The sequence below is a fragment of the Mus pahari genome, chromosome 16 (assembly GCF_900095145.1).
Source record: "Mus pahari chromosome 16, PAHARI_EIJ_v1.1, whole genome shotgun sequence".
Classification (NCBI taxonomy): Eukaryota; Metazoa; Chordata; class Mammalia; order Rodentia; family Muridae; genus Mus; species Mus pahari.
The window spans coordinates 659,490-674,940 of record NC_034605.1 but is presented as its reverse complement, the minus strand read 5'-3'; the positions used below and the strand labels follow the sequence as shown (position 1 = coordinate 674,940).

Here is a 15,451-nt window from a genome sequence, read left to right as displayed (position 1 = left end):
GGAAGGAACACATCCCATGGACAGGCTAACAGAGGAAGGAACACATCCCATGGACAGGCTAACAGAGGAAGGAACACATCCCATGGACAGGCTAATAGGAAAGGAACCCCCTGGGGAAGTATGCTCATTCTATGGGTGAACTTGACCAGGCCCAAGGTGCACAGGCTAGTTTTAGGTGTTTATGTCAGGATGTTTCCAGAAGGTGAGTGTTAGGAAGGGGGCTCTCAGTAAAGACATCTACCTGTGAAGTGGGGAAATCACCTATGCTGTAGAGAGCCAGAATGACCCGACGGTGGAGGGGGAGCTCAGTTGCTCAGGTTTGGCACTGAGGTTTGAATATGGCTCACACAGGTACTTGTCTTAAACACTCGGTCCCCAGCTGGTGCTGCTATTTGGGGGAGTTCTGAAAACATTAGAAGGTAGGGATGGGTTGGAGGAAGCGAGGCAGACTCTGCAGAAAAGATTGCATCTTAAAAAAAATTTCATCTTTACATCTTAGCCAATGCTTCTCTCCTCCTCCTTCTCCTTCTCCTCCTTTTCTTCTTCTCTCCTATTCCTCCTCCTCCCCCTCCCTTTCTCCCTCCTCCTCCTCCTCCTCCTTCTCCTCCTCCTTCTCCTCCTCCTCCTTCTCCTCCTTCTTCTTCTTCCTCTTTCTCTTCTTCTTCTGCTTCTTCTTTTCTTCTTCTCCCTGACAGAAGGTTCTCTGCCACATAATTCTACCAGAGTGAGATTCTGCTCAAGTATGTGGGGCCAGTCAGTCACAAACTAGGCCCTCTGAAACCCAGCCAAAGGCAACAGTTCTTCCATGAACATTTTTAGAAGAGGTGTTTCGATATTGAACATTTTTAGAAGAGGTGTTTCGATATTGAACATTTTTAGAAGAGGTGTTTCGATATTGAACATTTTTAGAAGAGGTGTTTCGATATCGACATCGTGGCGAGAACTGAGGCAGCGTGAAAAGTCTTCCACTGACCTTGGGTTAGGATTCGATACCAGTGGCTCCTCTGGTCTCAGGCCTTCAGACTTAGAGTTATACCACCAGCTTTCCTGGGGCTGAAGCTCACAGTGACAGAGCGCAGGCTATATTAGCCAGTCCCTCATCAAACATCTCTTAATCTATAGCCTAGTGGCTCTGTTTCTCCACCCTGAGTATTATAGACAGAGAGGGCCTCAAGCATAGCAGTTTCTGAGAAGTGGGGTTGTTCTCAGAAAACGACATACGCGGGTTTGTCCCTGTTCTCATCTATTTCCAGTTATGGGCTTACCAGGCTGCCAAGCTTCAGGATGTACCTTTGTGCTGACAAATGGTTCTGTTTGGCATTGGGCCCCCTTCTTGTCACTATTAGTAAGGTAGCTCTGTCCTGCTATTAAACAACACACTCTTGACTATAGCAAAGGAGAGCATCAGTGTGGAATATTTCCACTCACAAAGCCTCCACTGACATACTGTGATTATTCACAAAACCAGGATCTCAGTCTTTCTCTTCCCAGTGCATTTGTAACTGTGATCTTACATCCTTCCCTTTATTTCACAATGAATACTCTGTCTAATAGATGTGATGCATCTTTGAAATTTCACCTTCCCACAGAGTATCTGACTTCATTTTTCCCTTCTTTTTAAAAGTTGTGGGCATGCAAGCATGTGAGGGGTGTATGTGCAGTGAGTGTGCTTGCCCATGTTGCAAGGGATGGGGGGGACAGTGCAGAGGTTGACATCAGGAGGTCTTCATTGACAACTTGTCCACTTCACTTTTTTGAGATGGAGTCTTGCAGAGAACTTAGAACTGGCCATTTCAGCTGGGCTGGATGGCCAACCAGCCCATGAGATATGCTTGACTCAGCTTCCAACTGACACTTGCTGGCGTGCTAGCTGTTGGTGTGGGTGTGGGGATTCAAACTCAGGTCCTCAAGCTTGCACAGCAAACACTTTGCTCACTGAGCCATCTCCCTTAGCTCTGACTTCATCTTTAAACTGATGCAGCCTGCAGTGGTTTCAATGGCTTTGGCTCCCACAGACTCTTGTGTCTATGTGTGTGTGTGTGTGTGTGTGTGTGTGTGTATGTGTGTGGTGCTTGGCCCATGGGGAGTGGCAGTATTAGGAGGTGTGGCCTTCTTGAAGTAGGTGTTGCCTTGTTGGAGAAAGTGTGTCACTGTGGGAGCAGGCTTTGAGTCCTCATATGCTTGGGCTATGCCCTACTGTGGCACGTGGTCCTCTTCTACAGCCTGCAGATCAAGATGTAGAACCCTCGGCTCCTCAAGCACCATGTCTGCATCAATGTTGCCGTGCTTCCTGCCATGGTGACAATGGACTATCCCTCTGAAACTGTAAGCAGAGCCCCAATTAAATGTTTTCTTTTGTAAGAGTTGCCATGGTCATGGTGTTCCTTCATAGTGATGAAACCCTAACTAAGACACCGTCCACTGCTCTCAGGAGGCACACAGCCTAATGGAGCCTTTGGTGTGTTTACCCTGGAATATTGGTATTCCTGTGCTGGGGTAAAGAGAGGAATGGCCACGTGACAGAATTACCTCCAGCAGTGTCTCCCCTACTCACCCTCCATTCCACCCACCCTTCTTTGCCTATGTGCTGATATTAAAAATAGCCTCCATAGGTTTTCATGCTCTGGGTAATTTTGAGATTTAAAATCCCACTGTAGTAATGGCTGTGTGCCTGACAGCCTGCCCTTCGCTGTTCAAAAAGCTAGGAGACAAGCACTGAGGAGGAGGGGATGTGTGGTTGTGCTTCGGAAATAAGGCACCAGCAAGACTCCGTTCCAGGCAAGCTTGGTGAGCCAGTGAGTTTAGTTGGAATTACTTAACAGAAGCATGGGGGATGGGGATTCACAAGAGCATGGCCAACATATGGACAGTGATAGGAAACCTAAGCAAGAGTCTACCCACCTTGCTAAATGTTGTGGAGGGGCATCATGTGCCCTCCCTCCTTCCACGAGGGCATGTATTTATTTATTACTTTTTTAAGTCAGCCTGTAAGGAAATGTGTTCCATTGCGGTATCTCCACACACGCGTCTCATTATGCTTCGTTCTCCTTTGTCTCTGCCCTCTGCTGCCTTTCGCCTTAGGCTCTCTGCCCTTCTCTGGCTTGTTTCTTTCTTCTCGAAGACACTCCCTGCTTCCAGGTTAACATGGCATGGATTCAATTACCCTCTCGATCCCTTTCTTAAGAGTCTCTCCCCTCGTGGTCTCCTTTCTACTCTGAGGAGCATCTATATTCCCACAGGGGAGGGTCTCGTGAGAAGACTACGTCACACGGGTGTGCTCCAGCTGCTCTGCTTTCAAGATGTTGGTGATCACATGGTGGCTAAGTGTGCTGGGAGGAAGCCCAGCAAAGAGGAGGGGGCATAAGAAGAGCTGGCTGGAGGTAATGGTTACCTACCTGCAAGCCCCACTCCGTGTTCCCCTTGCTGAAAGCGAACAGCAGTGGATAGCACTGAGCAATGCATCTCTGAGAAATGGATATTATATAAGGGGACACCTGTGCGCTCAGCGAGACGTCTGTGGAAGATCAGGGAGATGCCGCCTGCCTCTAGGTAGGCACTGGGGTTCTGTCTACTAGAGTCAAGAAACCCTTCAAGTGAGCATAAGCACTGTGGAAAACAGAGAACACTGGCAATAATCAGGATTAAACACACACACACCCACATACATAGAACCACCATTGCCTCCCAGGAGGCCCCTACACATATAGACTATAAATCTCAAGGCCAGATATAGTGACAGACACCTAAGGATTAGGTCATCAGTCCAAGAAAAGGTCTGATCTCCAAGTAGGTATCACTGTGAGTAATATCAATTAAAGTAGTTGGTTTTCACTTTCTTAATGCCCTGGCTAATAACGTATCTCTCCTGACAAACGAATTCTATCTCCACCTTTGTCACGTTCTCTGAGAAAAACTCCTGAATACCCCAATTGGTCATGTCATCCCTTGAGAGCTCCAGTTGTCCTCTACTCTTGAGCATGTGTGCATGTGCTCATGTATGTGCACACATGTGCAAGCATGTACATGGTTTTTGTGTGTGTATAGGTGTGCCTGAAGGCACACACGTTGCCCATCAGAAGACAACGCAGAGTGTCAGCCCTCAGATACCATCCACTTTGATATTTTTGCTGTTGCTTTGACTTTTCTTTGTTTCACTTGCGTGTATGTATGGTGTGCATCATGTGTCTGCATACATGTTCTCATATGTATGAGCACATGTGTGGAGGTCCAAGGTCAGTACCGGCGCTCTTCCTGTCTTGTTCTTCTACCTTACCTTTTGAGGCAGAGTCTCACAATCAAGCACAGACTACATCAATATGACTGCCCTGCCTCACCAACCTGCTCTGGCACAGTCCCCTACCTCTGCCTCACAAGGCTAGAATTACAGGCAGGTGGTCAGGCCCACTAAACACTTACATGGGTTCTGGGAGCTTTGCTCTTCTTGCTTGCGTGGCAAATGTTTTAACCACTGAGTCATCTCTGCAGCTCCCCACCTTATTTTTTGGACAGAGTCTTACTGATATGGAGCTTGACAAACAGAAGACTCTGGCTGGCCAAGAAGCCCACGAGCAGCTGTCTGTACCTCTGCAGCACTGGGGGTACATACATGCTCCACAGTACCAGCTTTGGTTTTTGTTTTTGTTTGTTAGTTTGGGTTGGGTTGGGTTGGGTTGGGTCAGGTTTGGGTTGGGATTGGTTTTTCTAAATACGAACCCTGGCTATTGAACTCATGTCCTCGTGTTTGCAAGACAAACTCTTTACTGACTGACCCGTCTCTCTGGCCCTCTGTTCTTGTTTCTCATTGGACACATGCTATGTTCTGCCTTTGTTCTTGGTTCCCTCTCTCTATAAATTGCAGGCCTTGTTTGACTCTACAGCCCATGAAGACAAGGTTTCCTCAGCACTCTGGTTTCTCCATAATTTATATTTTATTTGTTGAAAGGTTATCATTTGTATAGCATATATTTCTTTTAATATGCTTCATGGCTTCATTTCGTGTTGACAGAGTGCTGTGATTGCGCATTTAGCTGCTTAATATGGCATAATCTTCACACAATATCTGACACGTAGTAGACATCTAATAAATTGTTCCTGATTGAGTATATTACACTTTCATAGTTTTGAAATAATTTAGCCAACACAACCTATCCACTTTGTACCTAACAGGATTTCAAAGAATGATTCACAAATATAGGATATCTCAAAGCTAAGCTAGAAATAGCCCTTTAGCAATAACCCCTGAACAAAGTTCTCTATGGTAAGCACAGACTGAGTGAATCCACAGAGTTTTAGAAATGCTGAGACTCTGCAGCTGGAGAGATGGCTCTGGGGTCCAGTGCATCTGGGTTTGGTTCCCAGCACCCATGCTGGGCAGCTAACAACTACACATAAAGCCAGCTACAGAAGACACGATGCCTTCTTCTGCTCACGTGTACAGAAAATCTCACACAGATGCACACATAAATAAAAACTTAAATCTATAAATAAATAGTAAGAGACTGTGTTTTTAGCTTGAAAATTCTACTTACAGAATATAATTATTAGGTGGAATTTTAGGATAATAAAATAGAAGCCACTTATTCATATGTCCCAAATATAAATTGACAATTATAACTAAGAAATTGTGATTCTAAATTTCTTTCCTTGTTTCTTTCTTCTCTTTTTTCTTCAGATAGTGTCTTACTCACTACATAGCCAAGGCTGGCTTCAAATTCATGGTCCTTCTTGCTTCTGAGTGCTGGGATGACGGGTGTGACATACACCATGCTACCTGTCTTGGGATTCTAATTTTCAAACTAAGCATGGTTTCTCCTTTTCTACAGAAGTGTTTTTCCCAGCTCTGCTCTGAGTCCCAATGTATTTGCTGAGAAGACTCTTACTATGATGCCAGATTCCCAGTGACACCCTCAGAGGTCCTAAAGACCAGGACCTTAGCACAATGGAAACGAAATATTTTTCTCTCCCTAAGGTGTCATGGGTTTCAGTGGAGTCAATGGTATCTTGGAAAATCCTTGTACAGGGCTAGAGGCATGGCCCTCTTGGTAAACTTCTTGCCATGCAGGCATGAGAACCTTAGCTTAGTCCTCAGAGTCCATTAAGAAGCAGATGCTGGTGAGGTTGTGGCGAAATAGGAACACTCCTCCATTGCTGGTGGGATTGCAAGCTTGTTCAACCACTCTGGAAATCAGTCTGGCGGTTCCTCAGAAAATTNGACATAGTACTACCGGAGGANCCNGCNATACCTCTTCTGGGCATATACCCAGAAGATCTTCCAACTGGTAATAAGGACACNTGCTCCACTANGTTCATAGCAGCCTTATTTATAATAGCCAGAAGCTGGAAAGAACCCAGATGTCCCTCAATAGAGGAATGGATACAGAAACTGTGGTACATTTACACAATGGAGTACTACTCAGCCATTAAAAACAATGAATTTATGAAATTCTTGGGCAAATGGATGTATTTGGAGGATATCATCCTTAGTGAGGTAACCCAATCACAAAAGAAGTCACTAGATATGTACTCACTGATAAGCGGATATTAGCCCAGAAACTTGGAATATCCAAGACACATTATGGAAAACAGAAGAAAATCAAGAAGGATGACCATTTGTGGATACTTCATTCCTCCTTAGAATAAGGAACATAACTCTCATGAAAGGTTATAGGTACAGAGACAAAATTGAGAGCTAAGATGAAAGGATGGACTATCCAGAGAGTACCCCATTCGGGAGTCCATCCCATCATCAGCCACCAAACCTAGATACTAATGCTCATGCCAGCAAAATACTGCTGAAGGGACCCTGATATTGNGGCCTCTTGTGAGGCTATGCCAGTGCCTGGTAAACACCGAAATGGATGCTCACAGCCAGCTACTGGATGGAACACAGGGTCCCCAATGGNGGAACTAGAGAAAGTACCCAAGTACCTGAAGGGGGCTGCAACCCTGTAGGTGGAACAACAACAGGAACTAACCAGTACCCCCGGGGTTTGTGTTTCTAGCTGCATATGTAGCAGAAGATGACCTAATCGGCCATCAGTGGGAATAGAGGCTCCTTGGTCTTCCAAACTCTATATGACCTAGCACAAGGCAAGGCCTGGGCCAAGTAGTGGGAGTGGGTGGGAAGGGGAACAGAGGTGGGGGGAGGGGTATGGGAAACTTTCGGGATAGCATTTGAAATGTAAAAAAAAAAAAAAAATAAAAAAAAAAAAAAAAAAAAAGAAAGCCAGTTCTAGGTCGGCACATAGGCAGAGCTTACTCACTAACCAGTTGACCTAGGCAGTTTGGCAAGTTCCAGGCCAGTGCAACACTGTCTCAAAAACAAAAAAACAAATAAAAAAAACCAAGATGCAAATTCAGAAGAATGATTTTTGAAGTTGACCTTTGGCACCCACATGCACATGCCTGTGCATGCTTATAAACCCCTCTCACCTACATGTGTACACTCAGGAAAGAAAAGCTTTGGAGTGTGGCATTGCTTTTCCACACATGTGAATAAATGCCCTCAAACTACAGTGGACACTCAGTGAACAAAGCAAATGCCACTTCTACACTCCTGATCTCCTCATTGGCTGATTTTGTGTGGTCCCAGCAATGAGCATTATCTGAGGCGTTGACAATCAAGGGCACAAGTACAAAGGGACACTTAGAGGCATTTTCCAGGACGAGGGGTGTGATGTCATCTCTGCCTTATGCCCCTCCTCTCCAACTCCAAGCATCATTGCAAGTGTCTTCAACCCCAAGGTTGACACTGTCCTTCTGGTCACAGTCCCCAGTGTGGACCAGCTGTCTCCTCTTCCCAGCTCCCAGCTGCACTCTGATGGCACTGTCATCTCATAGCATTTCTTGTGTTCTGTTGTCACAACTACGAGCACCGTGTCTGATTCTTTTTGTTTAATTGAGAAATCAAAGCCAAGCACGGAGAGAGCCTTCACCAAACCATGTTCACCCCCTCACAGAAGAAAGACGCTACCTTACACAGATGCACACAGGGGACTCACTACCAAGAGACACCCAAGGGCTGAGATTGGAACTTAGGCGGAACAGTGCTTGTCTACCATGCAAAAGGCCCTTGGTTTAATCCCCAGCATCACATAAAGTGAGTATAGCAGTACACAGCTGTAACCTCGGCACTTGGAGGTAGAGGCAGGAGGATCGAAGTCACCCTCTGCTATCTAACAATTTCAGGGTTACATTAGAGCCTATCTAAAACATGGAACATGGGTTAGGGGAGACCTACCAATGACTGTTACGTGTATGCTCTATGTTCCAGGTGTCCAAAAAGAAAGGCGGTAGGGTGCAAAGTGACAAAGGGGAGTGTGAAGTGATCAGGGAAGTTTTCTGGGGGAACAGTACACTAGAGCTAACGCCCAACCAATGAGCCAGGAATACAGGGATCTGCAAGGGGAGAGTGCCCTAGAAAGAGGCACTAAACCAAAGCAATGGTCATATTTGATGGGGATGCAGGTATGGAAACAAGGGCTGAATAGCTGTAGAAGGAAAAGGTATGCTACTGAGATAGCCCAATGCATAGACACTTGCTACCAAGCCTGAGTTCTATCCCCGAGACCTACATGGTAGATACTGAGAACCAAGTCCTGCAAGCTGCGCCCTGACCACCCCACATGCTCAGTGACATGAACACATACATAAACAAAAACATGTAGTAGAAGATGCCGTGACTGGCTAATAGCTAACCTTCTCCCCCATCATGCCAGAGGAGAAGACTCTTTTTTTTCTCTGATTTCGCACCATCTTTCCTTTATCATGTAGAGTTTTGCAACCTTTACAGCCTGATTTCTACTAACTGATAAGCAGCTTCTAGCAACCTTCGTAAACCTTCGTATCTGGAGCCATCTTTCAGCTCTGAGTAATGCAAAACACAGTGGTTGTTAGGAAACAAAGGCGGGGAATCTTGAGAGCCAGCTTTTACTCTGTTTAAGTCTTCCCCACTAACGTTTATTTTTCCAACCATTGCTTCTCGTGACCATCACTGGCTACAGTCTGAAGTTATAAACTTTCTCATCATTTGTTTGTTTCCACATAAGCCCTGCCCATTATGAAGTAAATAACTCCAGCAAAACTACAGGCTTGACTCCACACTAACATTGAGAAGAAAAAACATCTCCCAAGATAATTATAAGGATTTCAGTAAACAACTGCTCTCCTTTTCTTTTTATTGAAAATAGACCCCCACCCAACACATGATTTATCCTGATTACGTTTCTCTTCCCTCTACTCCGCCCTGTTCCTCCTCACACCCCTCTCATCCAGATCCACTCCCTTTCTGTCTCTCACTAGAAAAACAAATCAAGCCTCTAGGGGATAACAATAAAATATAGCAAGATAAAACTAAAACTATGGCATCGAAGTTGGACAAGACAAATAAAGAAAAGGAAAAGATCTCAAGAGTCACTTGTCCCCCCCCCCTCAGGGATCCCACAGGAAACATTAAGCTGGTTGCCATCTTGTACCCACAGAGGACCTGGTGCAGCCCTGTGCAGCCCCTGTGCGTGCTGCACCAGTCTCTGAGTTCATGAGCATCAGTCATGTTGCTTTAGAGGGCCTTGTTTTCCCGGTGTCCTCCTTTCCCTCTGCATCTCACAGACTCCTTATCTTGACTCCTGACTCTGAAATTCTTCTTCACCACCATCTATACTATCACCATCATCACCACAATCTCCCTTCCAAGGACTGCCTCATCCATAAGCTTATCAGTGCAAGAAGAAGGACAAGGAAGGGGACAGGCTCTTTGTGTAGCACAATGTGTTTTGTTGCCCAGGTGTTCTGCCTGGGCCTCATCTCCATTAACACTTCTAGCCTTGTTTCCAATCGTCCGTAACAGGGAGATTGGCCTTTGTCACCCACAAATCTTTTGGCAGAGCCAAGCCCAGCTGTAAGTAACAGCAGCCAGCCAAAGACGAGCCACGATGGCCGTACTGTACCTGATAGCATCTTCTGTTCCAACTCAGGACACTGGGGCTCCTGATGGGGTTCTTCTTCCTAAATTCCAGCCCCAGAAACAAAAGCAGAGAGAATGCGAAGATGAGAGTTAACTTACAGTGGCAAGCTTTTGTAAATCTGAATTCACATGAGATTAAAAGCAGAAACATTTAAACCAAGTCCTAAGTAATGGAGGTTTGGGTCCAGCATGGTGGCATACGCCTTTAATCCCAGCAACGGAGCAGGCAGGATCTCTGGGAGTTCAAGGCCAACGTACTCTACATAGTGAGCTCTTGGACAGCCAGGACTACACAGAGAGATGCTATCTCAAAAAAAAAAACAACGAGGGGAGAAGGTGAGAGCTGAGGTATGGAATGTATATGTTCCTGTGTGTCCTGTATCTCTATGTACAAGTGTTTGTGTTTATGTGTATGGGTGCTGATGTGCATGTACTGCAGGTGGGTGTGCATGGAGGCCAGAGGTCAACCTTGAATACTGTTCTTCCGGAGATAAACCTTGATTTTTGAGGAAGTACCTCTCATTGACCGGGAGCTTGCCAGCTGGGCTAGGCTGCTGGCCAACAAGCCCCAGGGATCTGCATGTCTCCACTCCCCAGAACATGACAAGTTCATGTTTCCACATGGCCGTTTTGTGTAGTTTCTGTGGCTCATACTTAGTTCATGCTTATAGCAAGCAAGTGCTGTAGCAACTGAGCTTTCTCCCCAGCTCTAGGGCTTGGTTTTAGATGAAGGACAGATGTTGACTAGGAACTCTGAGGGTGCTAGGCGCCATGTCTCTGGGTGCCATTCATACCAGAGAGTCTTTCAGTGGCACAGTACAAGTCATGGGTCCCTCTGACTTAAGGTACCAACTACCTAGATGAAAGACTCATAGGTTTCACCAGTATAGTAATTCTGGCAGCACAGTGGAACAAAGAAACTAGGCTCAGTCTTTCCCAATGCTTAGTGCTGATCTTACATACTTTGGCCAAGTTCTAATCGTTAATTTTTTGTCTGGAGAATGGGTATACACAATCTCCTCTGAATACTGGTTATCATAATAATGTTCTTTACTGATGGTGCTTTATGTTGATGAATGTGTATTAATGTTGCTCAGTGTGTTCTATTCAAGCCCAGCCTCCCTTTAGCCACACTTCCTGGAGCTCTAACAGTCAATGTTCTGCATGAAGCTGGCATTTTAGCTTCCAGCTATGAGAAGGAATATGTGGCATAATATATCCACTTTCTATCTCATTGCAGATGGCAGGACATTATATCTATGGATGAATGGGACTTCTTTGTTTATGAATATCATATTTTCTTTACCATTCACCCACTGACAGGCCCTCAGGCTATTTCCACAGCTACTGAGAATAGTGTCACATGAACACTGCTATGCAGGTATGGTTTTAATATACTAATTTTTTTTTTTGTCTTTGGGCTATGTAACCAGCAGTTGAATACAATAAATCATAATAGTTTGGTGCAGGTATGTTTTTAATATGCTAATTTCATCTCTTCGGGCTATGTCAGCAGCAGTTGAATAACGATTCATGATAGTTCTCTTTTGGGTTTCTCTCTTTGAGGCGCATACATATTCTTCTCTGTGACAGTTGAACTAGCTTGCACTCCCACCACAGGTGTGTGAGTTTCCTTTCTGCCACATTTTTAAAATATTAACAGCCACACTGAGGTGAGATGGTATCTCACCGCAGAGGCATCACGACACCTGATGTTTAAAGCATTACATGCATGTGCTGTGTGGTATACGTGTGTTTGAGTGAATGAGGAGGCCAGAGGTTAACATCAGGTGTCTTCCTGTATCAGTCTCTACTTAACTTCTGAAGCAGAGTTTCTCACTGAAGCTGGAGATCATCACTTCAGCAAGACTAGACAACAATATTGCGGACATCCTCCTGCCTCTGCCTTTCCAGGGCTGAGCTAAGAGGCATGCACTGTGGACTCAGTTCTTTTTATATGGCTGCTGGGAATCTGAACTCTGGTCCTCATGCTTTCCCCACTAAGCCATCTTCCCAGTCCTAAGAATTGATTTGTGTGTGTGTGTGTGTGTATGTGTGTGTGTGTGTGTGTGTGTGTGTTAATGACAACAGTCCCAGTCCAGGGCCCACACCATCTCCAAAGGGTCGCCAGACTCCCCCATTGCCCAACTTTAAAACCCATAGAAGAGCATTGGATAGGTAACTTCAGGATACAAGATCCCTGCTCATTTATCTCAAATTTATGTGTTGTAAGAAATTGGAGTAAAACCTCTTGCCATTATCTTTCTATAAAGGGTATGAACTAACAATACAGGAAGTGGCATACAAATTATACAATATAATCCCACCAACGCGCAGCAACTCAACACAGCATATGAATTCTTGTTTCCAAATGCCCAACAGAATTGTACATAATAAAAACAAGATGAGTTATAATACAGCCACAGATCTTGCGAGATGCTAAAATTATCCAAAGTCATTCCATAGATGAGACAATTCTTTCTCAAGCCCATGAGACTGCTTGCTGTTTCTTGTTCTGGCTTGTTTTTTCAAGACAGGTTTCTCTGTGTAGCCCTGGCTGTCCTGGAACTAACTCTCTCTCTCTGTAGACCAGGCTGGCCCTTAACTCAGAGATCCACCTGCCTCTGTCTCCCAATTGCTGGGATTAAAGGCGTGGTGCCACCCCTGCCTGGCTAGACTGCTTGCTTTGTATCACTCTGACTTTCTTTCAGGAACAAACACAGCCCTTCCGTTTCCCTCCGAACACACTCATTACACCATAACAAATGCCCCTAGCCCAGCTTCTCATTAGAGAAAATTGCTAAGCCCACCAGAACCTGGAGCAGGAGGGATGGCTGCAGCCCTCTTGTCTGGAGAGTGCTCAGCACAAGCTAAACAAGCATCTGTCTTCAGTAGCATAAACGATGTTCTATTTAGAGGAAGAAGGCTGTAAATTCATGCATCTCTTCTCTTGAGTGTGCCAGTGGCTGGTTTTCCCAGCGATGCTACCATGAAATGACAACAGCCCAACAGGAAGAATGTTGCTGGTTTTGCTGCCTGGTTGGTATTCAGTGTGTGTCCCAATTCCCTCCTTAAGGGATCCTGTCAAGCTCTGAAGAGGCTGTGGAGCCTATGGCTCCCCTGTGACTCAGGCCAAGGCTCATCAATCTATTGAACTCAGATGTCATTGATAGAGTAGTTCAATCAGAGCTAATGAAAAGTAACCAGGCCAGGGGAGATAGCTCTAAGAGTAAAGTGTTTATGGTGCAAAGGTGAGGGCCTGAGTTTGAATCCCCAGAGCCCATGTAAAAGCAAAGTGAGGTTGTGTGTGTGTGTGTGTGTGTGTGTGTGTGTGTGTGTGTGTGTGTGTGTGTGGTGTAACCCCAGTAGACACAAATGAATCCTTGGTACTAGCCAGCTAGACCAGTGAATAAGAGACCCTGTCTCAAACAATGTGGAAGAAAACTAAGCTTGTCCTTCAGCCTCCACACATACACTGTGGCATATATGACTACACACATGAAAACCCAATAAATGCACATATATCACACACAAGTAAACAAAAACAAACAAACACTTTGTTTTTTAAAGTTAAAAGAGCCAAATTTTCTCTATACTTCTGGGACTGTCTTAGACTAACCCAGGCCCTGAAAGTGAAGGCCACTGTCCAGGTTGGACAGAATATATATATATATATATATATATATATATATATATATATATATATATTCTTGGAGAATTTCATATGTAAACAATGTACTTTGATTGTATCTACTTCCTACCCATCTTCCAATTCCTCCCTCCTAGACCCCCTACCATACTATTCATCTTCCCAATTTCATGTTCTTTTTATAATCAACTGGGACCAGTTAGTTCTGCCCATAGGGCATAGGCATTGAGCCATCTACTGAAGCATGAACACTTTACCAGTGGCCACAGCCTTGAAGAAAACTGACCCCCTATCCCCAAGAAACCATCAACAGCCAATATCACCTCACCTAGGGGCAGTGCTTTGTGAGTTCCTCCCCCATCCATGCTGGGATTTTGAGTAGCAGACACGCACAGTGTATATGAGTTCCTGCATGCAGTGCCCTGTCATGTCCAAAAGATGCTGTTTCTCAGATGTCCTCTTTCTGCTCCTTCTTCATAATGTCCCTTCTGTGGTCCTTCTTCAGAATGTCCCATTGTACTGTCACACATAGCTGGGACTGAGCCAAGAAATGGAACGACACCTGCTGACATCAACTGACCTCCCAGTTCCACCATCCCTGAAGCAGGTTTAGGTCAGGGTTGGATATAAAATGCCCTCCATAGTCTGGTGTTTTGAATACTTGTCTCCTCACCTTGTCTTGGGTAAAAAGGATAGGAGAAAGGACCATCTGAAACTGTGAACCAGAATGAAGTCTTCAATTAAGTTGTTTCTGTCTGGCATTTGATCACAGTGGTCTTGCTTCCTTCCCTCCCGCAAGCATTCATCCCAAGAGCAGTCTGAGAAAGAGGACGCCTGAGAAATAGCATTGCAACTGTCACCTGCTCCCCTCCGCCCATGTGTAATGTGTTAGCTTGTTGCTGTGAGGGACACCTAAGAGAGGCCACCTATGGGAGGAATGATCCATTTGGGTTCACAGTTGTTTTAGTCAACGGTCATTGGCTCCGTGATTTCTAGGTCTGTGGAAGGGAGGGCACCAGGGTAGGAGGGTATGAGGGGAGTCTAGTGTTTCGTCATATTCACTGTGGTACCCCATGTCTGTCATCAGAATGCCACTAACATGGACGTTTCTCTGTGAATGTACATTGACTGCAGTGAATACAGCATAAGGTCAATCAGGAAAGAGTATTTGGTGCTTGACCTCTAACTTTCTTTGTCCTGTGACTTCCACCCATGTGCCATGTGCAGGTATGTGCACTGTATTGACATCTATGCTTAGTAAAAAATGACTGTAGAAGAGATAACTCTGCAATGGAATGAACTATTGTTCCTCATTTTAGAAGGCTTCTTCAAAGACAGATAACTGTATCTGGAGGTTTACAGAACCCCAGGCCAAAAACACAAGAGAAATAAACAGCTGTTATCACATGGTAGAACACTCAGGCACAGTTGCATGGTAAGGTTTGACAAATCCTTATGGCTCTTAGTACAAAGTACAAAGTCAAATAAGTAACCATGGCAACCAATGTTTGAATTAAACTAAAGTTTCATCAAACTATTTGTGAAGGAGGAGGTAAGACACCCTTATATTGTTGACTTGTTCACCTACACGGATGAATCTATAGATTCTATATGTATGTTACACTCTAGATTTTGAGAGAAATCCATGAGTTTTCAGCTGCTTATTATAACTTCTAATCTATCCACTACCCATCTATAAACACATGGATGGATGAAAATGTGAATTAATATTGTTTCAAAAAAAATACAAAGAGAAAGAAAGAAAGAAAGAAAGAAAGAAAGAAAGAAAGAAAGAAAGAAAGAAAGAAAGGAAGGAAGGAAGGAAGGAAGGAAGGAAGAAA

The 15,451-nt window shown here is 44.8% G+C and overlaps 1 protein-coding gene across 1 annotated transcript in view; it reads right to left on the bottom strand.

The window, feature by feature from the left end:
* The window catches only part of Fam107b (family with sequence similarity 107 member B), a 222,469-nt gene that overhangs the window by 131,198 nt on the left and 75,820 nt on the right, over positions 1–15,451 (bottom strand). The window contains exon 2 of the mRNA XM_021215512.2: positions 9,945–10,002. Coding sequence (XP_021071171.1) covers positions 9,945–10,002 — 58 coding nt within the window. The remainder of the gene's footprint in view (positions 1–9,944; positions 10,003–15,451) is intronic.